The 25982-nt window shown below is 46.2% G+C and overlaps 1 protein-coding gene across 1 annotated transcript in view; it reads left to right on the plus strand.

Annotated features, from left to right (window-relative positions):
- The first annotated feature begins 24 nt into the window (after nucleotides 1-24).
- The window catches only part of ARMH1 (armadillo like helical domain containing 1), a 47869-nt gene continuing 21911 nt past the window's right edge, over nucleotides 25-25982 (plus strand). The window contains exons 1-6 of the mRNA XM_067725890.1: nucleotides 25-164; nucleotides 13813-13925; nucleotides 14949-15176; nucleotides 22152-22220; nucleotides 23823-23989; nucleotides 24952-25148. Coding sequence (XP_067581991.1) covers nucleotides 14971-15176; nucleotides 22152-22220; nucleotides 23823-23989; nucleotides 24952-25148 — 639 coding nt within the window. The 5' untranslated portion in view covers nucleotides 25-164; nucleotides 13813-13925; nucleotides 14949-14970. The remainder of the gene's footprint in view (nucleotides 165-13812; nucleotides 13926-14948; nucleotides 15177-22151; nucleotides 22221-23822; nucleotides 23990-24951; nucleotides 25149-25982) is intronic.

Here is a 25982-nt window from a genome sequence, read left to right on the forward strand (position 1 = left end):
GTCTCTCTCGGGGCCTCACGCAGCACCCTGCTAGCTCGGCCCTAGCAACCATGCCCCGCCCCGCTCTATCCCTGGCCCTCAGCCATTGGCTGACTCGCTTGATCTGGGTCAGGTATTGGCCAGCCAAGACGCCGGTCAGGAAGAGTCCCCACCCTCCTGTGTAGGTAAGAGGGTCTGCGGCAGAGTTGTTGTGTTCTGGGGTCGGGGAGGGTTTTCCTTCCTAAACCGTGTCTTATCGTACCGGGTGGACAGCGGTGCCCTTTGACTTACATCACCTAGCTATCTCTACTACCCTCTACCAGCCGCAGCTCCGAGGGCTGGAGGTAGAAAACCGCACAAAACGACCACAGGAATGCGTGCCAGCCCATCCTCCACCCAGCTGGTCGAGGAATATTCTGACTGGTGAGATGGGGAGGATGCAAAGGAGGTGCTATTTTCTAGCGAATACTTTAGAGAATGCCCTGTTCGTGCGAGACATAAAGGGGCTAGGGGGTACAGTTTTCTTAAATTTATCAACGCGCTTAAAAAATATTTACTGACCACCTGTTACATAGGTGGACTCTAGTGAGGATTAAGTTTTTGGCTCTGACTTCCGTAAGTCTTAAAAGGAGAGGGAAAGAAATCATGCATGAGCCAACTGCAATACTGTGCAAGGGATAAGTACTACAAGAAGAGTAGGCCCTAAGGATTTTAGGAGCTCAGAATTAGAAGGGGCATTTATGGCAGTGCTGATGGCTCTTGAGCTGGGTTTTGAAAGACTTGTGGAGACTTGAGACCTTACAGGGCTCAAAGAGAGGAAAGTGAGGGCTTCCCTGGTGGCGCAGTGGTTAAGAATCCGCCTGCTAATGCAGGGGACACGGGTCCGAGCCCTGGTCGGGGAAGATGTCACATGCCGCAGAGCAACAAAGCCCATGAGCCACAACTACTGAGCCTGCACTCTAGAGCTTGTGAGTCACAACTACTGAAGCCCACGTGCCTAGAGCCTGTGCTCCACAACAAGAGAAGCCACCCAATGAGAAGCCCACTCACTGCAACGAAGAGTAACCCCCGCTCGCCACAGCTAGAGAAAGCCCACATGCAGCAACAAAGGCCCAACGCAGGCAAAAATAAATAAATAAATTTATAAAAGGAGAGGAAAGTGAGGGGTCGGTGCCAGGAATTATGAGCATTTCCTGGCCAGAGGAGAGACTAATGGGAGAGCAACCTTGGAGGAACAGGTAGGCCCAGATTCTGGAGGGTCTTTGATACCACGCTCAGCTCTGAACTTATGGGTAGATCTTACTGATGGAAAAAATTTCCAATGCAGTTTACACCAATGAGCACAAGAGCTTAGATTTTATCCTAAGGACAATGGGGAGGCTGCAGGGCTTTAAGTGGAAGAGTAACAATCAGCTATGTGTTTTAGAAAGATCAATGAAGAGAATGGATTGGGGACTGGGAGAAGGAGGGAGACCAGTTTTGGAAGTTGTTTTAGTAATGGGGAAGGATTATGGTGGCCTGAAACATGGAGAGGTAACAGGATTGAAGAAAAGGGGATGGATTCCTTAGACACTTAGGAGTTTAAAAGAACTGGACTTGGTGACTGGTTGGACATGGGGTGAGTAGGAAAAATGAAGAATGACTTCTAAATTCCTGCTTTGGGCAAACAGAAAGGAGAGTTCTTAGGAGAGGGTCAGTTCTGGGCATGGTGAGTTTGAGGTGCCAGTGGGACATCCAAGTGGAGGTGTCCAAGAGGCAGCTGAGTATGCCTGACTGGAGTTTGCAAGATAAGTCTAAACTGGAAATTAAAATGTGCAGTCTGTTGTGCCTTATATGGCAGCCACATGAGTGGATTGATTTGTTGGGCTTGCCCAGGGAGTATGTGTAGAGTAAGAAGAGAAGAGGGCCTAGGACAGAGCCCTGAGAAGCACCTACATTTGAGGTTCTGCAAAAGTAATTGAGATGAAGTGTCCACAGTGGTTAATTAATCAGTAGTAGAACATGGTTTCCCAGAAACCAGGGGAGGAAAGTGTTGAAGGCTGATGACAAATCAAGTAAAATAAGGTCTAAAAAAAATCCACTGGCTTTAGAAACAAGGAAGTGGTTGTAAAGGCAGTTTCAGTGGCATGGTGGGAGCTGAGGTCGAATTACAGTGAGTTGAGAAGTGGGTGGGAAGGTGAGGAAGTGACGACTACACTTTTAAGAAGTTTGGCTCTTTAAGAGGCAAAAAGAGAGAAGAAGATAGCTGGAAGGAGAGGCAGGTTTTTATTCAGATGGGAGAAATGCTGTTGGCATGGATCCAGCAAAGAGAAAAAGATAATATTATAGGGAAAAAGAGATGACAGAGAGTGGCGCCCCCAGAAAAAGAATAAGGTAGGGCAACAGTCCCCAACCTTTTTGGCATCAGGGACCGGTTTGGTGGAAGACAATTTTTCCACGGATGGGGCAGAGGAGGGGATGGTTCAGGCGGTAACGCGAGCAGTGGGGAGCGATGTTGCCCGCCGCTCACCTCCTGCTGTGCGGCCCGGTTCCTAACAGGCCATGGACTGCTACCGGTCCGCGGCCTGGGGGTTGGGGACTCCTGAGTAGGGGATCCAAAACATTAGTGGAGAAGTTCACTTAGAGGGACATTTGCACTGTGACAGAAAGGAGGCATGTGAGATGAGTACATTAGTAGATTTGGTGGCAGGAACTTGAGAGAATTCTTGTATGGTGGTTCCTACTTTTTCTGTGGAATAGGGACATGGTATCAGCCAGGGAGAAAGGGATTGGAGATGATTTACAAGATTTGAGACCAGCAGAGAAGGATTGAAATAGCTGCAGTGGAGAATGGGAGCAAGATGACCGAGGTAGCATACAGCTTTCCGGGCAGTTAGAGCCCTATTGAGGTTGGTGACCATTATTTTGTAGCAGCAGCAGTCTGCATGGTTGTGTGCTATGTATTTTTCCCCCAACAATATTCAGCCATCTACTGGTGGCTGCAGAGAGGTGAATTGAGTTGATCCAGGTTTGAATTTTATCAGGTGGATGAAATGGAAGGACAAAGGACAAGGAAGTTGAGGATCCTGGCAAAAGAGTGTTTGAGATGGTGGATCTTAGACCTAAACTGCATAAGGGAGAGTAAAAGTGTTACGGGCTGTAGGTCCCAATGAAGTCAGAGAACCCATATCTTGGAAACAGTTGAATGAGAGAGTTATGATGAGAAAGTGGAGTAATGAAGTTTGAGTAGTTTCAAGTGATGACAGGGTCCAGGGTATGACCATGGTAGCAGGTGGCCAAAGTGGAATACAGAAGACAGCCAAGATGTTGACATGGCCATTGAAATCCCCCCAGATGATGGCAGGACCTGAGGAAGGAAAAGGGAAGAGGATGCTTGTGAGCCAGGTACCAGTAAAGCAGGTTGTTCTGGAGTCTGTAGATGACAGCAAGAGGAGGGGCAAAGGTCAATACAGCTGAATGGCATGACCCTACAGTAGCAAGGGTTTTTACAAAGAGCAGGTAGAATAGGAACTGAATTGGACTTTGGTGGGGAGACATTAGCCCCTCTCCCAGTCCTGAGATCCCTTGGGTTTAAGAGTATAAGCAGCTTCCTCCAGGGTCGACTATGCAGAAGTGGCGCCCTGAGGAAGAGCCAGCTTCCAGGGCAGGCTGGAGGTGGGCAGAGCGAGTGTGGAGCCGCTAAGTGTGGAGGAGACTTCGCTGATCAGAAACAAAAGTTTTCCAGGGAAGAGTAAGAAGGTTGGGAAGGGAAGGAAGGACAGGCAATCAGGTCAAGGAAGATGAAGCATAGAGCAATGAAGGGGTGAGGAGAACGTGGGCAGAGAGACTCTGGTTGACCTAGAGAGTTACATTTTGTGGGGAGGGCATGAAGCCAGGCCTGTGGAGTGGAGCTGGGGGCAGAAGTGAGTCTGGGGAGAGGAAAAGGGGGTCTGTGGGTAGAGAATGAGGGTAGGTCTGGGAAGCTGGTGACGGCAGTAGGTTTTGCAGGAAGGAGATGGGGGAAATGGTCTATGGAAACAGGGTGGAGGGAATGGTGGCTGGCTGTGGGGAAGAGATGGGGCAGATGGAGTCTGTGAAGAGGGTATGAGTGGGGAGCAGAAGGAAGGGCGTCTATGAGAAGAAAGTGACAAATTGTGTTGCATTTGGCCCTGAGGTGGAAGTAAAGGCCAGGACACCCTCTTTGGCTGGGCGTGAAGTTGAAAGGAGAATGTTTCTGTCTCTGTCTCTGTCTCTTCTCCCTCTCTCTCTGAATGAGGAGCTGAGAGTAAAGAGTCGGGTTGGGAGAAGGCCTCTGTCCCATTGTGCACGTGGAACCCACAGGAACAGGAGACGGTGACTGCCTTATCTCCGAGGCCATGTGGGGACAAGGAGCCAGGCTGGCAGCCCATGCCCTGGAGGCTTCTTGCTTTTAGAAATGTGTCTTTTGATGTAGGAGGAAAAAAGCCCTCTGAGAAATTTTATTTAGAAATGAAACCTAGTGACCTATTGATTTTTTTTTTTTTTTTTTTTGCGGTACGTGGGCCTCTCACTGTTGTGGCCTCTCCCGTTGCGGAGCACAGGCTCAGCGGCCATGGCTCACGGGCCCAGCCGCTCCGCGGCATGTGGGATCTTCCCGGACCAGGGCACTAACCCGTGTCCCCTGCATTGGCAGGCAGACTCTCAACCACTGCACCACCAGGGAAGCCCTGATTTTTAATACCTCTTCTCACTTGTTGCTAAGGACCTTTGACTTAGTACAAGAGCCAAGGGTTTTGAGATTTCTGTGATTTTCGTTTCCTGGCACGAAGAAGAACCGTTTGGCTGCTATAGAAATGATTTATGGATGAGTCCAGATTTATTAATCACCTCTGAAGATGGAGAGGAAATTAAAAACAAAGAGTCCACTCTGGGCTGAAGACAAAGTAGGTTTGTCGTCCTTGCAGAAGACCTTGCCAAGGTTAGAAGGCCACAAACAAACCAATTTGGACCGAGGTTCCTAATCCTGATTTTAATTTCATGTGCTTTGATTTTTTCAGACCATTTTCTCTCCAAGGTAAAATAATGACCATTTTAATTGGCTGCCACTTACAGAGAGTTTCCAATAAGCATGATGGCATACGTATATTTTTCTCTGGCATTCTAGGTGTGCTCTGGTTGTTACGATCAAGCTGGTGAAACTGACTTTTACTGCGTGCTGCATGCCATGATCAGTTGACTATAAATTAAATCCTCTTTTCCAAAAGCCATTATCCATTAGTGCTAATTTGTTTGCTTCTCATTTCCACTGATCATTAGAGTCTCTGGTTGTGAGCACCAAATTGGAAATGATTTCGTTGACATTTCAAAAAATTTTCTTGAATGCCATTTGGCTGCAGCTAAAGAACATTATGGTTTGCAGAGGAACAGTTCACTCCAATTACAATTTAACTGACCGTTCATGGCACTGAATCCCTGTCCTTAGTGTCCAAAGATGACACCGCTGCTGACATTGCTATTTCCTGTCAGCTGTAAAATGCCTCATAGACTATGCACTGGCCTTCTTGGATGGAGACTCTGCCACTCTGCACATGGCAGCTTTGGGAAGTTGGTAGTTTTATGGACCTACATATCATGAACATTCAGATATAACCATCTAAACGGGAGCTGGCTGATTTCTTTACTCATTCACCAGCGAGCATTTATTAAACATCTGTTTTGTGCCAGGCATTAGGCAGGCCCTGGGGACATAGAGACAGGGAGGACCAACCCCTGCCCTTGAGGAACTCACACTCTAGTGGGAGGGACGGTGAAGTTTTACAGAATAGCAGGAGATGAGGTGGCATAAGTGGGACCACAGACCTGAGAACCCCTAGCTGTCTTGGGGAATTAGCCAAAGGGCAAAAAGGAGGCTGGCCATTCCTGATGGCAGAGCAGGGTTGAGATACAAGTGGGCCCTGGAAGGGCCTGGGGAGTTGAGAAGTTGGTGTCTGCTGCAACGTGGAAGTCACTGCAGATGAGGCTAGGCTGGGGTCAAGTTTTGTAGGATCTTGTATGCCACATTGAGTTCAGACTTTATCCTGTAGGCCAGAAGGAGAAATTTGGGGGTGAATAAGGGAGAAAGTGTAGAAGCTTGAGGGAAAGACTTTGTTTATGTATTTGTTGGGGTTGACAGAGATCGAGCAAGTTTAAGAGGAGTCAGAGGAGATGGAGAGATTGAAGATAGTGGGGCAGAATCTAGTGCACACAGAAAGGCTGTGTGCCCATGTGGTGAGGTTAAGAATAGAGGGAGAGGACTTCCCTGGTGGCGCAGTGGTTAAGAATACGCCTGCCAATGCAGGGGACACGGGTTCAAGCCCTGGTCCAGGAAGATCCCACATGCCGCGAAGCAACTAAGCCCATGCGCCACAACTACTGAGCCTGCGCTCTAGAGCCCATGAGCCACAACTGCTGAAGCCTGCATGCCACAACTACTGAAGCCCCCATGCCTAGAGCCAGAGCTCCGCAACAAGAGAAGCCACAGCAATGAGAAGCCCACGCACAGCAACGAAGACCCAACATAGCTAAAAAAAAAAAGAATAGAGGGAGAAGGAGTTCCCTGGTGGCCTAGTGGTTAGGATTCCAGGCTTTCACTGCCGTGGCCCAGGTTCAATCCCTGGTCGGGGAACTGAGATCCCACAAACCACGTGGCACAGCCCCCACCAAAAAAATGGAGGGAGAGAAGGGAGTTGCTCCTGATGGGCCCTGTAGGAAGTAGGAAGCAAGGTTATCTGGGCATCCTCGCTGATTCCTCCCCCTTTCATCCTCCACAGTCAGACAGTCACCAGGTCCTGTCGCTCCTTCCTGTGTGGCGTTTCTACTTCTCTCCAACCCTAGTGTCATCAGCATCTTTTGCCGAGATTATGGGAACAGCTTCCTAACTGGTGCCCTGCCTCCAGTCTTGCCCCTTTCGGATCACCTTTCTACACTAGAGTCAAGATGCTATTCCTAGAACAAAGTCTTTTCTTGTCACTCTTGACTTAAAGCCCTTAACCTAAAATCCTCACGTTGCCCTCAGGGTAAAGTGCTGACCCTGCAGCAGAGCATCAAGGGCCCCTTGTTCTCTGGCCTCCACCCATTTTCCCAGCCTCGTCTCTTGCCGCTTCCATCCTCATACTGTACTCCAGCCACTCTGAACAATCTCAGCAATGAAAATAAGAACTAAGCTTTATTGAGGGTTTCCTATATGTTAGGCAGTTTGTTGACCCTTATGAGGGTCATAACACCTCATAATACCTTATGAGGTATTATTATCCCCTCTTCTCAGGTAAGAGAACTGAAGCCTGGAGAGGTTAAGTAATTTGCATAAGGTCACACAGCCGGGAGGTGGAAGATCACCCAGCTCCAGTGTCTGTGTTCCTAACCGCTATGCCACACTGCCTTGCACTCGCAATTCTTTAAATATACCTTACACTCGCGCGCTTCTGAGCCTCCGCGTGTTTTATTCCCTCTACCTGGAGTACAGCTTCCTCACCTCTTCACCTGGCTAGCTGCAGATGCCTTTCAGCCTGGATGGCATCTCCTCTGGAAATTTTCCATAGCAGCCCGCACCCCAGCTAAGGCTGGGTTAGGTGTCCCTCGCTCACATTCCCAAAGTATCCTGTGCTTGCCCCATCCTAGCGCTTACCACACTATTGGACTTAAAATGGTTTATTTACAGGGCTCTGTGCCACCCCCAAACTGCGTACCCCTTGAGGGAAGGAACTCTGTCTGGTTCTCACAATTATCCCTAGAGGCCTAACCCAAGGATGGGACACACTTGTCTCTCAGTATTTGTTGACTTTCACGTTGAGTGGAATTGCTGATAGTAAGGTGGGCAGTGGGGCAGAGGGACTCCTAGTCAGGTCTGAGACAATTTACGTACAATGTGACAGGCACTGGAAACTGAAAGATGAGATGGCAGGAGGCAGCAGCCAGGGATACAGGCTGTCAAAGAGAAGATGTCAGGGTGGAGAGGCATCAGGGAAGAAAGCCTTTTGAGCAGGAGGGATGGTCAGTGATTTTAGTTGTTGCAGCAACAGAACAAGTAAACAAAGGACTAAGATGTCCTCATTGACCTGGACAATTAGGAGGTTATCAGAGACATGGCTGAATGTGCAAGCAAGTGAAGGGGGAGTGCAGAGAAGCAGAACTGCAGTGGGTTGAGGAGACACTGGTCCGTGGAGGATCAGAAAAGAGTGTGTAGACTGTTCTTAAGAAGCTTTTCTGTGAAGGGCAAAAACCAGAAAGGTGACTGCAGGGGGACAAGAGGGTGAGGTAAGTGGTTTTTGTTTTCATTTTTGCTTATTTTTGTTTTAGGATAGGCAAGAATTAAGTAAGTTAACAAGAAAAAATGCCTAATTAAAGAGAGCAGTTGAGGATCCAGGGGAAGAGGGAGTAGTGGATGGAGTGAGGGCTCTAAGGAGGCAGGATGGGTGGGTGTAGAGCTCTGGTAAAGGAGTAAAGAAGGAAAAGAGAGAGATGGGTATGGATACCATAACATGGGAAGAATGAAGAGATTGTGAGGATGTTTTTGCCTAATGGCCTATAACTTTTTTGTGAAGCCCAAGAGTAGATCTCCTGAGAACAGATGGAAGAGGTGGGAGGGTAAGGAGCTCGGAATTGTAGACTTCCCAGGCTATTCACAAAGTTTAGGCTATGGACCATGAGTGTGGATGCTGGATTGGATGGAGGTCACCAGAGTCCAGATTTTGTGCCTCTCCTACAAGCCCCAGCAGACCTTGGGATTTACCCCCATGAGAGCACTTTACACTTTTCAGTAAAATCATCTGGTTCCCTTTCTCTCTACCCCACCAGTTTGTAAGCACCTTTTTCTTTTTTAACATCTTTACTGGAGTATAATTGCTTTACAATGGTGTGTTGGTATCTGCTTTATAACAAAGTGAATCAGCTATACATATACATATGTCCCCATATCTCCTCCCTCTTGCGTCTCCCTCCCACCCTCCCTATCCCACCCCTCTAGGTGGTCACAAAGCACCGAGCTGATCTCCCTGTGCTATGCAGCTGCTTCCCACTAGCTATCTATTTTACATTTGGCCACTCCATGCCACTCTCTCACTTCGTCCTGCTTACCCTTCCCCTTCCCCATGTCCGCAAGTCCATTCTCTACATCTGCGTCTTTATTCCTGTCCTGCCCCTAGGTTGTTCAGAACCTTATTTTTTTAGATTACATACATATATATGTGTTAGCATACAGTATTTGTTTTTCTCTTTCTGACTTACTTCACTCTGTGTGACAGTCTCTAGGTCCATCCACCTCACTACAAATAACTTGTTTCTTTTTACAGCTGAGTATATATGTGCCACATCTTCTTTATCCTGTCGTCTGTCGATGTACACTTAGGTTGCTTCCATGTCCTGGCTATTGTAAATAGAGCTGCAATGAACATTGTGGTACATGACTCTTTCTGAATTATGGTTTTCTCAGGGTTGTAAGCACCTTGAGGGCAAAAAATATATTTGTTATGTTGACCAATGCCAGTCCCAGTGCTTGGCTAGGAGTGGCACCGAGGACATCTGTTTAATTAATTACTGTGTGAGATTAAGGAAATTAAAATGCTCATTATGAGCACAGTGTGTTGGATGTCAATTTAAGTAACACTTGTTGAATATCCATGATGTGCCAGGGACGATGCTAGCCAAAATTACGAAGATGGAACAGGTTGATGCTGAAATTGCCTAGCAGCTCATGGGTAAACGGGAGGACTTGGGTGCAAGTGGGTATGGCAAGTAAATCAGCACTGGGGCAAGGGAGACGGGGAAGTACAGGACGCCTGACCTCAGAAGAAAAGAAATGATTGAGAAACAGTATGAGGACTTTATTATTTTTTTATGAATTTATTTATTTTGGGCTGTGTTGAGTCTTTGTTGCTGTGTGCGGGCTTTCTCTAGTTGCGGCGAGCAGAGGCTACTCTTCGTTGAGGTGCACGGGCTTCTCATTGAGGTGGCTTCTCTTGTTGCGGAGCACGGGCACTAGGCGCGCGGGCTTCAGTAGTTGTGGCTCGAGGGCTCTAGAGCGCAGGCTCAGTAGTTGTGGCGCACGGGCTTAGTTGCTCCGTGGCATGTGGGATCTTCCTGGACCTGGGCTCGAATCCATGTCCCCGGCATTGGCAGGCGGATTCTTAACCACTGCGCCACCAGGGAAGTCCCAGCAGTATGAGAACTTTAGAGAATGGTGTGTGAAGCATGGGGAAGCTGGCAGCCTCCCCTTAGTTCCTACTGGAAGCAGTGACATGGGGGGCGGGGTAGGGGGAACAGACTCATATTTAAGGTGCAGCAAAACTTAGATGGAAGACGTTCTTCGGCCTGAATGAAGAGGGGTAATGGGGAGCAACAGGAGAGTTTTAAGCAGGGAAATATGCCCGATTTGCATTTTTTAAAGAATCTCACATCACTACCTGGAGAATATAGCCAATATTTTGTAATAACTGTAAATGGAGTGTATCCTTTAAAAATTGTATAGAAAATAAAGCGCATTTTATTTTAATGATATAAAAAGAAGACTGTCGCATCACTGTGGAGATTAGGTTGGGGTAAACCCGAAGATCAGTTAGGAGGCTGCTGCAGCAATCCACGTGAGGGATGGGGGTAAACTACAACAGTGGCAGTGGAGATGAAGCTAAATAGACTGATCTGAGGGAGATTTAGGTATAACTGGCAGAACCTGGCAGCAGATGGGATGAGGAGGGCAAGGGAGGGGAATACGTCAACATAGCTCTTGAGTGACTAGGAGAGTGGTAACAGTCACTGAAATAGGACCAACATAGGGAAAGGAGCAGGGGTGAGGGCTTGATGAATTCAGTTTGGGACTTATGGATTTGAAGAGTGTGTGAAACCTACCAAGGAAGACGTCTGTGGTCATTTAATCATATTCTCAGCCTCGGAGGGAGGCCCAGGCTGAAAATATGGATTTGGGAGTCATAAAGGCTACGAATGTAACATGAACTCTTGAAAGTGGTACGTTTCCCCCCTTTTCCCAGTTTTCTTTCTTTAATTCTTTTTAAAACTGTACTTATTAGGTTTTAGGGGTTTTTTTTCAATCATCATCAAATCTTATTTTGAAGAAAAGTTGAGATTAAAATAAATATGTGGCTGTAGTCTCTTGATTAAACATGGCTGCCCCCCTGTATTTCCCCCTACCTCTCAAAACCTTGCTGACTTAACACTAAAGAAATATAAAAGGTATTAAGTTACAAAAGCTCAGAGAAGGAAGCAACAGCAGATGAAAGTCAACAGATATATGGAAGTAGAAGGCAGGTGGGGGAGTGTTACCTGGCTTGAAACATCCTAAGAAGTTCCAGACCAGCTGTCAACCAGGGGAGATTACCAACAAGAAGCAAATCAGTTAACCCAGCTTAATCTCCAAGACGCTTAATGCCTTGGAAGCATGAGTTACTCCAGAAGGTCAGCAGTGAGGTACAGGGCTAATAAACATGGGGGCTTGGCTGGAGTCTGCGTGCAGAGCACTTTGCTGCGGCCCCAGAGCTCTGCTCTCAAAAGCCAAACGGCTACTCTAAACTCTTGCCGCATAAGGAGGAACTCTGGAGGCCTCCATACTTAGGGACTTCAGGCAGGGTTTGAAGGGCAGGGATGAGATACAGGGTGGAAAACTGAGGGATGGAGGGAAGATTTACACACTACATGGTGGCAGCCCTAGTCCCTCCCCCACCCCACCCCCAGGATGCCAGCAGCCAGGCGCTTAGCACCCTTACCCTCTCATCCTCCCTGGGAAAGTAGAAAACTCTTCTCTAGAGGCCCTGAGAACCCCAGGTGGGGAAAAAAGAAAAAAAAAAAAACCCTCCACTGACTGACATTTGTGAGTTTCTCAATGAAAAGTCTAGTTGTTGCCTGTTAAATAAATTTTCAAAAACTGAAGGGCACAGGATGGAAGGCTTAATATAATAACTGAAAAAGACCCGCACCAAGGCATATCATCATACAATTTCAGAAAAGGTTTTCAAAGCATCAAGAGTGAAAAAACAAGCCACAGACAAAGGCACAGAAATCAGAATGATGTCAGATTTCTCAAAAGCAACCCTGGGATGCTCAATCGAGGGAAGCTTGTTCTAACGTGGAATTACACACCCAACCAATCTGACATGAGGTCAGAATACTTTCAGATTTTCAAGGACACAGAAAAAAATTCATGTCTTAGGAAGCTACTGGAGAATGTGATTCAACAAAATGAGAGTAAACCAAAGAGGACGAGGTGGATCCAGGAAATAGGGCAATAGCGAAGACAGGCAAAAGGAAATCCCAGGACAACATTTGTACGCCAAGCTTAGCAAGCAGCCAGTCCAAACTGGAGCAGAAAGACAGAGGGCCTTGGGACAGAGTTCTCCAGGGAGAAGATGGGACTGATCAGTTAGGGGTTGAACATTCAGAAAGATCATTGCTATGTGTTTGGAATATTTGGAAGAAAACAGCTCTAGTACTTAGAAAATTAAACAATTGAAAAAAGAAACAATTATTAACTCCAGGTAAAACCAACTTGTAAGAGAAGGAAAACGTAATAGTAGTTTACAGCTTGAATGAACAGTGTTTATTTACTTGGTCAATAATGTAAACACTAACTATTGATTTAACTATAAATTGTGGAAAACTATATTGTGAGAATGAGGGGAGAAAAATGGGGGTTAGAGGGTGCAAGAGAGCTAATTCCTCAGAATTAGAAATAAATAGTGCCTAAAATTGATGAACCAAATAATAGTAATGTATTAGTTTGCTAGGGCTGCCATGACAAAGTGGCACAGACCAGATGGCTTAAACAACAGAAATTTATTATCTCACAGTTCTGTACCTCTGATAAAGGTGTCCAAGATCAAGGTGTCACAGGATTGGTTTCTTCTGAGGCCTCTCTCCTTTGCTTGCAGATGGCCACCTTCTGGTGTCTTCAGATGGCCTTCCCTCTTTATGTGTCTGTGTCCTAATCTCCACTTATAAGGATACCAGTTATGTTGGATTAGGGCCCACCCCGATGACTTCATTTTAACTTAATTACCTCTTTAAAGACCCTATCTCTAAATAGAGTCACATTCTGAGGCACTGGGGATTAGGGCTTGAACATATAGATTTGTTGAATTCAGCCCATAGCAAGTAGTATAAACTCATTATTTGGACAAATAGGAGTAACACCAGAAGAAATAGCCAAAAGAGTTGAAAGTGGTTGCCTCTGGAGTGAGACGGAGGATGGAAAAGGGGGAGGCAGGTACTATTACTTTTTTACTTTGTCAGGTGGGCAGTGGGGCCTTGAACCCAGTCTGACTCTAAATCTCATGTTCTTCCCCACTGCTACGAGATCTGGAGCTCCTCCAGGCCAGGGCAGTGCGGTGCGCCTCTTCACACCTCCCTCAGCACCTTGCACAGTGCTTTACTATGTATGTACGACTTACAGCTGTATCACTATGACTTTAAAGCTGCCATTTGTCAGTTTTCTTTTCCTGTTTAAAAAAAAAAAAGCTGATGGGGAAGACAGATCCAAGGAAACCTCGAGGGGCCATAATATGGAGCATCCAGCTGAAAGTTTCCCACCCTTGGTGTTCTAGAATCGTTGGGTGCATCTCTGATAGCACTTTGAGTTTTGATCCTAGAAACGGTCCATCCACGGCAGGGGAGGGGCACAGGCTGCTTTCCTGCTGTTGGTGGTGTATCAACCCCTCCTTCCTGGGGTCTAGAACAGCCACTCATCCCCATTTTCTTGAGTCCAGTTTGGCTGTTAAAGGTGGCCATGGCCTCTGTAAGTTATTCTCAGACTTAGGGCTGTAATGTCATTCACAATGATTGATGCCTGATCCCATGAGGGGTTTTGGTCATTTCTGTGTTTCGGTTGATCCTCAGTTATTCACCTGGCTGTTAAGGCTGACAGGACATTGTAGCTGGCTCCATCCCTGAGGCTTCGTGGACGCCCTTCCTGGGAGCACATAGCCCGTGTCCTCCGGGGAGCAGTGGAGGTTGGTGTGTACGTCTGTCTGTCTTAGCATGCCTCAATTGCTTCCTGATAAAATTCTGAGAGTTGGGCCCCATCAATATCTCAAATACATGTGAGGAAACGTTAACTTAGAATCAGTTTTAAGATGTTTCAGACTGTAAAGTCCTTTTAACTATATCTCTGGCGAAGATGTAGAAGCACTTCATGGGACTGTAAATTTCACGTTGAACAGTCTCCGTGAAATACACCTCTCCCCTACACACAAGCTGTTTTCTCCATGTCAGTCGTGGCCCTGCAAGTAATGTTTCACAAATATTCTGTAAAGCACAGAAACCCCATGATAATGTGAAATATGACTTTCACTTGTCTGTTAGACAAAAGAATCACACATGCCTCTCTCCCATCAGCACTAACATTTGTTATGGATAATAACACTTTCCATCACAACTATTTTTGGAAAGCGGGTTTATTTTAAACCTTCCCTCCCCCACTGAAAACACTCTCCCAAGTACACAGATTCCTACAAACCACAGCCCATTAATCTAACTATGGAATGAGAACGTTTTCTTCCCACTAACTTTGTTTAAAAGTTGTTTTTAAGAGAGTTAGTCTAAAGGCCACAGGTACAAGATTAAGGAGCATTTTACCTTTTTGGCTGACTGGCGAAGGAGGGGCCTGGGTCTTTAAGGCCCAGTCTCTGATGTTGTGTGGGGTGAGGGCTGAGAGAGGCCATGGTTTTAGGCAGCATCTGCATTTCACCTGGAGCCTGTGGTCCTTTTAGTTGCGGGCACCAGCAGAGAAGCCAAAGAGCTAAAGATTTATATTGTATATTCTTAATTCCATGACAACACAGCTGGATCCTCCCTGTTCAAGTAGCAGGTGACCAGTCCTAGAGGTGTATTTTGAACGTCACTACATCCATGAGGGTGACAGAGGCTCACCCTGCCTCCAGATGATTGATGGAAAAGCAAAACTCACAGAGTAACTACAGGCCTTGCATGGTTCTGAATACTTTGGTAACCTGTCTGTTTTCCCTCCTCTGTAGCCAACTTGAGGACTCACTGATCATGACTTCTATCAAGGAGCAGGCAGCAATTAGCCGGCTCTTGAGTTTTTTACAGGATTGGGACAATGCTGGCAAAGTCGCAAGGAGTCACATCCTCAACAATTTCATTGAAACCAACCAAGGCAAGACTGCCCCTGAGCTGGAACAGGAGTTTTCCCAGGGAGCCAGCTTGTTCCTGGTCCGCTTGACCACCTGGCTTAGACTCACGTATCCTTTGCTGAACAGGAAAACAAACAGGCAATCTTCAAAAGAGAAAAGGAACAAAGATAGTCGAGGGAGCTCTTCTCCTGATTCTCAGTCAGATTTTAGAGCAGGACATCTAGTGATCAAATTACCATCCCTGAAGTCAAGAACTCCCTCAGCGTCCTGTCTTCCCAGTCTATAAAGATATCCTCATTCTCACTGCTAACCTCTCTTGCTCCCATCAGAGTTGAAGTGGGTGTTCCTTATCTAGGACTAATACTCTGTGTTCTGCTTGAATCCCCTCCCATCTCCCCAAGGACTTTATTCGTTCTCTCCTATAGCCTTCACTTCTGCCTCATTACCAGCTTTTTCATCAGCATTTATGTATGCTCAAATCTCTTCCACCTTAAGATTTTAATTCAATCCTTGTCTGGAACCTATATTCCACTTTGCTTCTGCCCTTCGTGCTGAAGCCTGTTGAAAAGGCTGTTGACCTTCCCCGCCTCCCTTTCTCCTGCACCCACTGCAGCCTGACTTCCATCCCCTCCACTCCACTGACGCAGGTCTTGCCAAGGTTACCAGTGCTTTTCTAATTGTGAAACCCAGTGACCACATCCTCAGACCTTATACAGGACCTCTCAGTGGCGTTTGTCAGCCAACCATTCCCACTTCTCAAAACATTCTTCCCTGAAACTAATGTAATGTTTATGTCAATTTTACCTCAATAAAGAGAGAGAAGGAAAGCAAAAAGAAGCACATATAGACCATATCACCACACACACACACACACACACACACACACACTCACACACACACTTCCTGTGGTTTCTGATACAGTTCTCTTGGTTTTCTCCTTTCTTTCTGTCCATCCTTCTCCTCTTCAGCCATGCCTTAAATGTTGGTGTTTGCCAGCCTCCAGCCACAGCTCTCTTTTCTGCTTGCTCTCAGCTTCTCCCTAAGTGATCTAGCCACTGTCAGGATGTCAACACCACTCCAGTTTGAGGACTCTCAGATGTGTACCCCACCCACATTTCTCTGGAATCTGAGCTCCATACCTGTTAACCCAGCTGCCATCTCCACTTGTCTCCCACAGACTCTCACGTTTCTGGCTTGGGAAACTAGGCGAATGGGACATCATTACGTGGGAAGAGAATACAAGGAAAGGAGTGAGTCTGGGGGTAGATAAGTTTGATTTGGGACATGTTGTGTTTGAGGTGCCTGTGCTCTGGAGCCCCAGAAGCAGACTTGGGGCTGAAGACAGATTTGGTCCCCATGATGGTGATAATTTGAGTCGTGGGTGGATTTCAGGATATTCCTGCTCCGTATGCCCGTAGCACTCCATGGATTCATCTCAGACCCTTTTCTTATGTATTTTTCTCGTTGCCTGAACCCTCTTCCCTTCCCTAAACCTCCTCTTTATTTAACTAATTTCTACTCCCATTATTCAGGTCTCAATCCAAGCATCACTTTCTCAGGAAGCCCTTTTCAGAGCCCCAGACTAGCTTAGGTTCCCCTGTTAAATATACTCAGGGCACTTCCTCTATTTTAATAGTCATAACATCTTGTTATTACCTGCTTAATATCTCTCTTCCCCCACTGGATTGTAAGCTCTACAAGGGCAGGAATTACCTCTGTTCTACTCCTCTCTGTATTTCTAACACCTAACACGTGCCTGGCACATAATGGGTACTTAATACATGTCTGTTGAACAACGGAATGAATGAACCAGAGACTCTGAAGCTAAGCAGAACTAAAGGCTTAGGTAAACACAGCTCTCTCTTCTTATAGTTAATCATTGATTAAATTATTAATTAGACTCAGGCCTTGAACACAGTCTGACGGGAATCCACTGAATACATCTCTGGGTTAACCCCAATATTCTCAGACATTAATGTGCATAAAAGAGGTTTAAAATGCAGGTAACCAGTCTGCCTCCCCACCCCACGACCAGGTTTTGATTTAGTAGATTAAGGGTGGGTCCCTGGACTCTTTATTTTTCTTTTCTGTTTTAAAATTAATTTATTTATTTTATTTTTTTTTTTATTAGAATAAAATTGCTTTACAATGTTGTGTTAGTTTCTGCTGTACAATGAAATGAATCAGCTATATGTATAGCTATATCCCTTCCCTCTTGGACCTCCCTCCCAAGCCCCCCCATCCCACCCATCTAGGTCATCACAGAGCACTGAACTGAGCTCTCTGTGCTGTACAGCAGGTTCCCACTAGGTATCTGGGTTTTTTGTTTGTTTGTTTTGTTTTGGCTGCATTGGGTCTTCGTTGCTGCGCACGTGCTTTCTCTAGTTGCGGCGAGCAGGGCTACTCTTCATTGCGGTGTGCAGACTTCTCTTTGTGGTGGCTTCTGCTGCAGAGCATGGGCTCTAGGTGTGCGGGCTCAGTAGTTGTGACACGCAGGCTCAGTAGTTGTGGCTCGTAGGCTCTAGAGCGCAGGCTCAGTAATTGTGGCACACTGGCTTAGTTGCTCCGCAGCATGTGGGATCTTCCCAGACCAGGGCTCGAACCCATGTCCCATGCATTGGCAGGCGGATTCTTAACCATTGTGCCACCAGGGAAGCCCAGCTTTTTGTTTTACACATGGTAGTGTATTTATGTCAAACCTAATCTCCCAATTCATCCCACCCTCCCCTCCCCGCTCTGTGTCCTCATATCCGTTCTCTATATCTATGTCTCTCTTCCTGCCCTACAAATAGGTTCATCTGTACCATTTTTCTAGATTTCACATATATGCATTAATATACGGTATTTGTTTTTCTCTTTCTGACTTACTTCACTCTGTATGACAGACTCTAGGTCCATCCACATCTCTACAAATGACCCAATCTTGTTCCTTTTTATGGCTGAGTAGTATTCCATTGTATATATGTACCACATCTTCTTTATCCATTCATCTATCATTGGACATTTAGATTGTTTCCATATCCTGGCTATTGTAAATAGTGCTGCAATGAACATTGGAGTACATGTATCCTTTTGAATTATGGTTTTCTCAGGGTATATGCCCAGTAGTGGGATTGCTGGGTCATACGGTAGTTCTATTTTTAGTTTTTTAAGGAACCTCCATACTGTTCTCCATAGTGGCTGTATCAATTTAGATTCCCACCAACAGTGCAAAAGGGTTCCCTTTTCTCCACACCCTCTCCAGCATTTATTGTTTTTAGATTTTTGATGATGGCCATTCTGACCAGTGTGAGGTGATACCTCATTGTAGTTTTGATTTGCATTTCTCTAATAATTAGTGATGTTGAGCATCTTTTCATATGCCTCTTGGCCATCTGTATGTCAGGACTCTTTAGTTTTCAAAAGAGCCCTGGGTTGACTCTGATGCCAGTGGTCCACAAGTGGTGCTTTGAAAAACATCAGGATCTACAATCTGGCTTTGTCCCCATAACTCATGACACCAACCTCACCAAAATGTTGTCACTAACTTGACAACATTTTCCACTCGACCAAAGGGTGACGTGAGTGAGGCAGTGTCAGATCCTAGCTTTATTTAAAACTTTGATATTTTATTCATTGTGTATTTTTATATTATTTTTTCTTTTTTTAATAATGCAGGAAATATTATTTAGTTACTGAGATTTTGATGCCCCCTTAAATTTCATACCTGAGGGCATTCCCTGACAGTCCAGTGGTTAGGACTCCTCGCTTTCACTGCCAAGGACCCGGGTTCAATCCCAGGTCAGGGAACTAAAATCCCACAAGCCACGCGGCCAAAAAAAAAAAAGTTAATACCTTAAGCAAGTGAGTCACTCGCCTCACACCCTGGTCCCAGCCCTGCTTGACCACTGCCCTTTCTAAAGCTCTCCTCTCTGGACTTCCCTGGTGGTCCATTGGTTGAGACTCCACACTCCCAATGCAGGGGTCCCAGGTTTGATCCCTGGTCTGGAAACTAGATCCTGTATCCATGCTGCAACTAAGAGTCCGCCTGCCACAACCAAGAAGTCCACACGCTGCAACTAAAAAGATCCCACGTGCAGCAACTAAAGATCCCGCATGCCGCAACAAAGATCCCATGTGCCACAACTAAGACCCGGCACAGCCAAAAAAATAAATAAATAAATATTTTTAAAAATAAAAAGTAAAAAAAAAAAAAAGCTCTTCTCTTCTCTCCCTTCTCCCATCACCGTTTCTCAGTCACTGTTGCAGGGTCTTTCCTACCACCCCTTAAATATTAGTGTTTCTAAGATTTCTGTGTTCAGCCCTCTTCTTTTTAAATTTAATTAAATTAATTTATTCATTTATTTATTTTTGGCTGCATTGGGTCTTCGTTGCTGCGTGCGGGCTTTCTCTAGTTGTGGAGAGCTGGGGCTACTCTTCATTGCAGTGTGAGGGCTTCTCATTGCGGTGGCTTTGCTTGTTGCGGAGCACAGGCTCTAGGGCACGAGGGCTCAGTAGTTGTGGTGCATGGGTTTAGTTGCTCCGCGGCATGTGGGATCTTCCCGGACCAGGGCTCGAACCCGTGTCCCCTGCATTGGCAGGCGGATTCGTAACCGCTGCACCACCAGGGAAGCCCAAGCCCTCTTCTTTTCTTACTCAATCATTGCACTTGTTAACTGAGGCATCGTATCATTCTTCTCCATGTCCTAAGTGCTAATCAGAGCACCCAACATTTAGTGGACACTCAGCCAATGTTTATTAAATGAGCCACACTTTTTTTTTTTTTTTTGGCCACGCTGCGCGGCTCGTGGGATCTCAGTTCCCGACCAGAGATTGAACCCAGACCACAGCAGTGAAAGCCCAGAATCCTAACCATTAGGCCACCAGGGAACTCCCAAACCACGCTTTTAATATACAGTTGTATATTCAGTTTCTACACCTGGAATTGTTCATAATTTCCTAACTTTTTGTGACCTTGTCATACAGGAGAGAAAAGAGACTGGCTGAAGAGACATAGCATTTTGAATCAGTGACCACCCCCACTTCTCCTCCCCACACCTCCAGTTACGGTGGATTTTGAAGGAAAACAAATCAATATAGTATCATTATGTTTTGTAAAATTGACTGCCACCTAATCCCACATTAGCTTCAAACCCCTTTTTTAAACTTGAACTTCTAGAACCAATCAGTAAAACTAAAGATTTATATATTATAATAACAAAAATTATTAGTTACCATGTATTGAGTCTTTTTATGCTCTAGGCACTGAACTCTGTGTACAGCACAAATATCTCATTTGAGCCTAACACCAGGCCTAATAGGTATTGGTATCATTCCCCCAACCACCACTTTTTTTTTTTTTTTTTTTGGCCTCACCGCGAGGCATGTGGGATCTTAGTTCCCCGACCAAGGATCAAACCTGCGGCCCCTGCAATGGAAGCATGGAGTCCCAACCACTGGACCACCAGGGAATTCAGTATCATCCCATTTTATAGATTATAAAGATGAGCCTTGAAAAGGTTGAATAATTTACTAGCAGGTGGCAGAGATAAGGATTAAAATGGGTGGTCTGGCTCCAAAGCCCATACACCATCCAGGCGACTTCAGTGAATCCCTGCCACGGTGCCACCTCCAACACCATCTGTGTCAATAGCCCACTCCCTCCCTCTGTTTGTCTGTAGGCAGGAAGGGCTGACAGTAAGAAGCAGGACTCTGAGTTAGGCTGCCTAGGTTCAAATCCCAGTTCCATCAGTTAACCTTGGGACCATGATCAGGTCCTTAAACTGTCTGAGATTGTTCCCTCATGAAGGAAGTGGAAATACTGATAGCACCCACTGCAGGGTGCGCTGAGGGTTAAATGAGACAATGCCAGCGAAGCAGTTAGCACAGTGCCTGGCACACAATAAATGCTTAGTACTTGTTAGCTACTGCTGATATCGTGGCAAACTTCTGGAACTAATTGCTGGAAATAATGGGCCAGAAATATGTATAATGAAGTGGTTATGAAAATAAGGCTAGCCTGGGACAGAGGAAAAAGAAGGTGACGAAAGTTGGTCAGCCTCGCTGATAGTTGAAGAAAAGAGGCACTGAGAAGGCATGGAGGCAGAAATGGGTGCTGGGGTTTCAGAGGAGCTGGGTGGTGGGCTGACAGCCTGGCCCCCAGCTAAAACGGCAACAGGCAGGGGAGCCTGGCTCCAGAGCAAACACTGTTTTTGCAGTAAAGAGCCTTTTCTAATGAGCCAATCTGTCTCTACTTCTATTGGCATCCTGGGAACCAGGGTGCAGCCGAGATAATTTGCCTCATGCACCCTCCCTCCCCAACAAAGCACCATTACCTCCAACCCATTACATTAGCCTTTATCAGTCTTGGAAGCTTTCAGTCATCCTCCATGAGCTGCAATAATTTCAGCTAATTTCTTAAGTGTTCTAAGAGCCTGTGATGTGTTATGAGCCTAGTAATTGTTGACTGGTTCCTCTTCTGTTGTGGCTTGATTTCATACCTTGTATCCGAGCTGAAGCGTGCTCTGGGTGCTTTATTACAACGAAGCTTTTTGCAAAAGCTCACATTAAAAAATAACATTAAGCACTGGGGTTGTTTTAAATCAGAGTTTAATTTTTCCACCATCTCCTGTTGTTCTTATTAGGAAGACACACAATTCTTCATAAAGATAGTGACCTCCATTATAAAGCTTTGAGCAAGTACAAAATTGAGAATTAATGATGAAGCTGATTATTTTTAGAGAAGTCCAAGAATGAGGCAAAAAGTAATGAACTGGGCTGAGCCCAAGGGTGCAATGGTCACGGCACAGAGAAGCTTCAGAAATTGACCCCCAGCTTTCTTCATGCACCCTCCATTCATCAGCGCCTCTTACTCTCTAGAGAGCATGTTAGAGACAAAGTGGCTGAACTACCCCAGAAGAGCTTTCTGGAGAACCATGAACATGCCTGCCACCACCACCCATGCCCCTACCCCTTCAACCTAGTTGCCCCTCTCAGATAAAGGATACAATTCAGCTGTTGGTCATCCTGGGCCATAGGTGGTATCAGGGATCAGACACAGGATGGAAAACCACCCTGAAATTCACTCTTTAACTTGTCGTACAGCTACATGACTGGCTCACGTTTAGATAAGCTGCTCAGGTCCATTGGCATCTTCTTATCAGCTGTAAGCAGGTGAGTTCTGTTCTAGCGAAATTCTGGGGTCTCAGTTGCCTACCTGACTCATGGTATCCTTGACATTCACACCACATGGGACCTTAGCTTCTAGTTATCAGTGGGTACCTAAGCCCTCAGGTTGGACCCAGAGGTGGTGGCAGCTGTGGTCCTGGTCTAGTTGCTCCTCCATCCCATGTTCTCCATTGATACTTTGCTAGTCAGCACCCTCTTGGTTGTGAATTACAGAAAACCGACTCATACTGGACCAGGAAAAAGTAGAAATTATTAGACTACTTAACTGAAATGTCCAGAGAGTGGAAATCCATATTTCAGGCCTGACTATATCCAGGGGCTCAAAAAATGTCATCAGTACTTGTTCTCTCCCACTTTTTCTCCATTTCTCAGTATATGGTCTATCCCGCTTTTTCTCCATTTCTCAGTATTTGGTCTGTCCCGCTTTTTCTCCATTTCTCAGTATTTGGTCTGTCCCGCTTTTTCTCCATTTCTCAGTATTTGGTCTGTCCCGCTTTTTCTCCATTTCTCAGTATTTGGTCTGTCCCGCTTTTTCTCCATTTCTCAGTATTTGGTCTGTCCCGCTTTTTCTCCATTTCTCAGTATTTGGTCTCTCCCGCTTTTTCTCCATTTCTCAGTACTTGGTCTCTCCCGCTTTTCCACCATTTCTCAGTATTTGGTCTGTCCCGCTTTTTCTCCATTTCTCAGTATTTGGTCTGTCCCGCTTTTTCTCCATTTCTCAGTATTTGGTCTATCCCGCTTTTTCTCCATTTCTCAGTATTTGGTCTATCCCACATTTTCTCCATTTCTCAGTACTTGGTCTCTCCCGCTTTTTCTCCATTTCTCAGTATTTTGTCTGTCCCGCTTTTTCTCCATTTCTCAGTATTTGGTCTATCCCGCTTTTTCTCCATTTCTCAGTATTTGGTCTATCCCACTTTTCCACCATTTCTCAGTACTTGGTCTCTCCCGCTTTTCCACCATTTCTCAGTACTTGGTCTCTCCCGCTTTTCCACCATTTCTCAGTATTTGGTCTGTCCCGCTTTTCTCCATTTCTCAGTATTTGGTCTGTCCCGCTTTTTCTCCATTTCTCAGCTCTGTTTTCCTCTACTTTCATAGGCCTCCATGTGTTGTAGTCCTCAGTACTCCAGACATGCATCCTTCTAGCTCAGTCACACCAAAAAGAGAACATGTATTTCCCAAGCGTTCCCAAGAAAGTCCCAGGTTTTGAGCCTCATTGGACCAACTTAGGTCACATGCCTGGCCCCAAACCAATTACTGCAGCCAGAAGGATGACACACCTTCACCTGCTTACCCTCCCAAAACCACATGGCTCGTGAGTGGTGGAAGGGTGATCTCCCATGGGACAGTTGAGGTGCCCTTCAAGAAGAAGAGACACAGATGCTGGAAATCCAAGCACAGGAAATGGCCATTGTATTTAACTTCTGCATTTCCTTCTGGAAGGAAGAATTTCCAAACTATTGTGTCACTTTACCCACAAACATTTGCTGGGTAGGAGTATATGAAGAAAGGTCCTTGAGATCCCTTAGAAAGGTTAGTGTCAAGGAACTTGACAATGTCTTATTTCTACTTTTCCATCCCTCTGGACAGTAATCGATATCTCATAGAATTTCTTGAGGTTGGTGGGGCCCTAACACTCTTGGAAATACTTGCACTGAAGGAGATCGAGGAGGAGGACAAGAAGGAATCCATCAAGCTACTTCAGGTTATCTCAAACTCTGGCAGAAAGTACAAGGAGCTCATCTGTGAAAGCTATGGTGGGTACCACGTAGAACGAGAGTGTCACTTCTCCTGTCTCCCTGGGGGCTGCCCCCAGCACTACTAGAGGAAAACGCATCACGGACCTGGTTGCACAGGAAGCGTTCTGTAGGGTGGACCCACTTAGCTCCTGTCTGGATCACCACCGGAAGACCCAGAGTTACGATTGTCTCGATTTATCTTTTGCTCAAATCTTTCCATGGTGGTTTTGGAAATACTTCATTTCAAGTATATCCTGTTTCGTGCATCCATTCAACAAAGATTTGTTGAGCCATTTATGAATAACTCTAGAAATAAGATTGAACTAAAAGCGTTGAATATGTGTGCTAGGTATACGCTAAGGTGCTGGGAACACAAAGATGAATAAAATACAGTCCTTGTCCTCAAAGAGCTTACAGTGCCGTGAGAAAAGGAAATAACCCGGTAATTTCAGTATGTCCCACCAAGTGGTCTGCTTGAGGTGTGCACAGGAGATGCCATCCCCCACACATCCCTCTTTAAAGCACTTCCCTCACTGCTCTTCCGTCATTTCTCCCCCATGGCCTCTCTGAGCCTCGGTGTATTTATCCTAAAAAGGGACCAACACCTCCCTCTCAGTGTAGTTTCCAGGGCTAAATAAGGTAGTATTTGTCAAAAAACATTTAGTGCTGAGCGCTATCTATGTGTTAGTTATCATACAGCAATCAAAAGTGCAAGTTTTATTTGTGCATTTTGCAGAGCCATTTTAAATTTTAAAACAGATTTTGACAACATGCCTACGTGGAAACAAAATCCCCCAGCCACCTAGCCACGAGGTGAAAACAGTAGCGATGCAACATGAGAACAGAGCCTCGATTTTGCTTTGACTGGACAGGCCTGGTTAAATACATCTTAATCCTATTCCCTCATATTATGTAGCCTTGAGTAAGGATTATTTTCATAAACCCCTTCCAGTTTAGCATTTCCTCTCTCCTTTGCTCAGGGGTACGATCCGTAGCAGAGTTCTTGGCAAAGTCTAAGTCAGAAGAGACCCAGGAAGAAGTGCAGGTTCTGCTGGAGTCTTTGATCCACAGTAATCCCAAGTATCGGAATCAAGTGTACAGAGGCCTAATAGCTTTGCTGCCCTGTGCGTCCCCGAAAGCTCAGCAGCTGTCCCTGCAGACCCTCAGGACTGCCCAGGTGAGCCCAGGCTGCATGCTCCGGTGGTTCTGATTCCAACTCAGTCATCTGACAATTACCTTCCACAGTTGCACTCCACGCAAGCATGAGAAACAGAGCTCAGCCTCCCACTGCGTGTCTGCTGCTCCATCAGCGTTACTTCCAGAAGGCCAGGGCAGGGCAGAGAGTTCGTGTCTCCCAGCAGAGTGATTTGTCCTGTTTGCTTAAGGATCAGAAAGACGTTGGCAGACTTAAAAGTGGTGGAGACAAGCAGCAAGGTTGATGAAAGGACCGTAGGAAAGATTAAAGGAGTCAGTTTGGTAGGGAAAGAATCCTGGTGCATTTGTAGGCAGCATGTAAATGAAGAAAGAAGCCAGATCTCCGGTGCTTGGGAAAGCTCCATTTCTCTCGTTGTCTTCTGCCTTCCTCTCGGTGCCCTAGAATGCAGCAAAGTCAGCTTTGGGGCCACGGCGACCACACGAAGACACCATGCAAGGAGGGAATAGAGGCTCCAAGAGAGGTTTTGAGATGAACCATCGAAAGCTCTCAGTAGTACAGCTCCAGGAAGGGCTGGAGGCAGGGAGGCAGTTAAGAGACCAAAGGGATGATACGGCCTGAACCATGGCAGGAGAAATCGAGGTGACCAGGTTGGACAGACATTTCGGAGGCAGAGTGTATGGGACTTGGGGCAGTAAAAGAAAAGGAGTCAAGGGCTTCCCTGGTGGCGCAGTGGTTGAGAGTCCGCCTGCCGATGCAGGGGACGCGGGTTCGTGCCCCGGTCCGGGAGGATCCCACAGGCCGCGGAGCAGCTGGGCCCGTGAGCCATGGCCGCTGAGCCTGCGCGTCTGGAGCCTG

The sequence above is a fragment of the Pseudorca crassidens genome, chromosome 2, assembly GCF_039906515.1.
Source record: "Pseudorca crassidens isolate mPseCra1 chromosome 2, mPseCra1.hap1, whole genome shotgun sequence".
NCBI classification, from domain to species: domain Eukaryota; kingdom Metazoa; phylum Chordata; class Mammalia; order Artiodactyla; family Delphinidae; genus Pseudorca; species Pseudorca crassidens.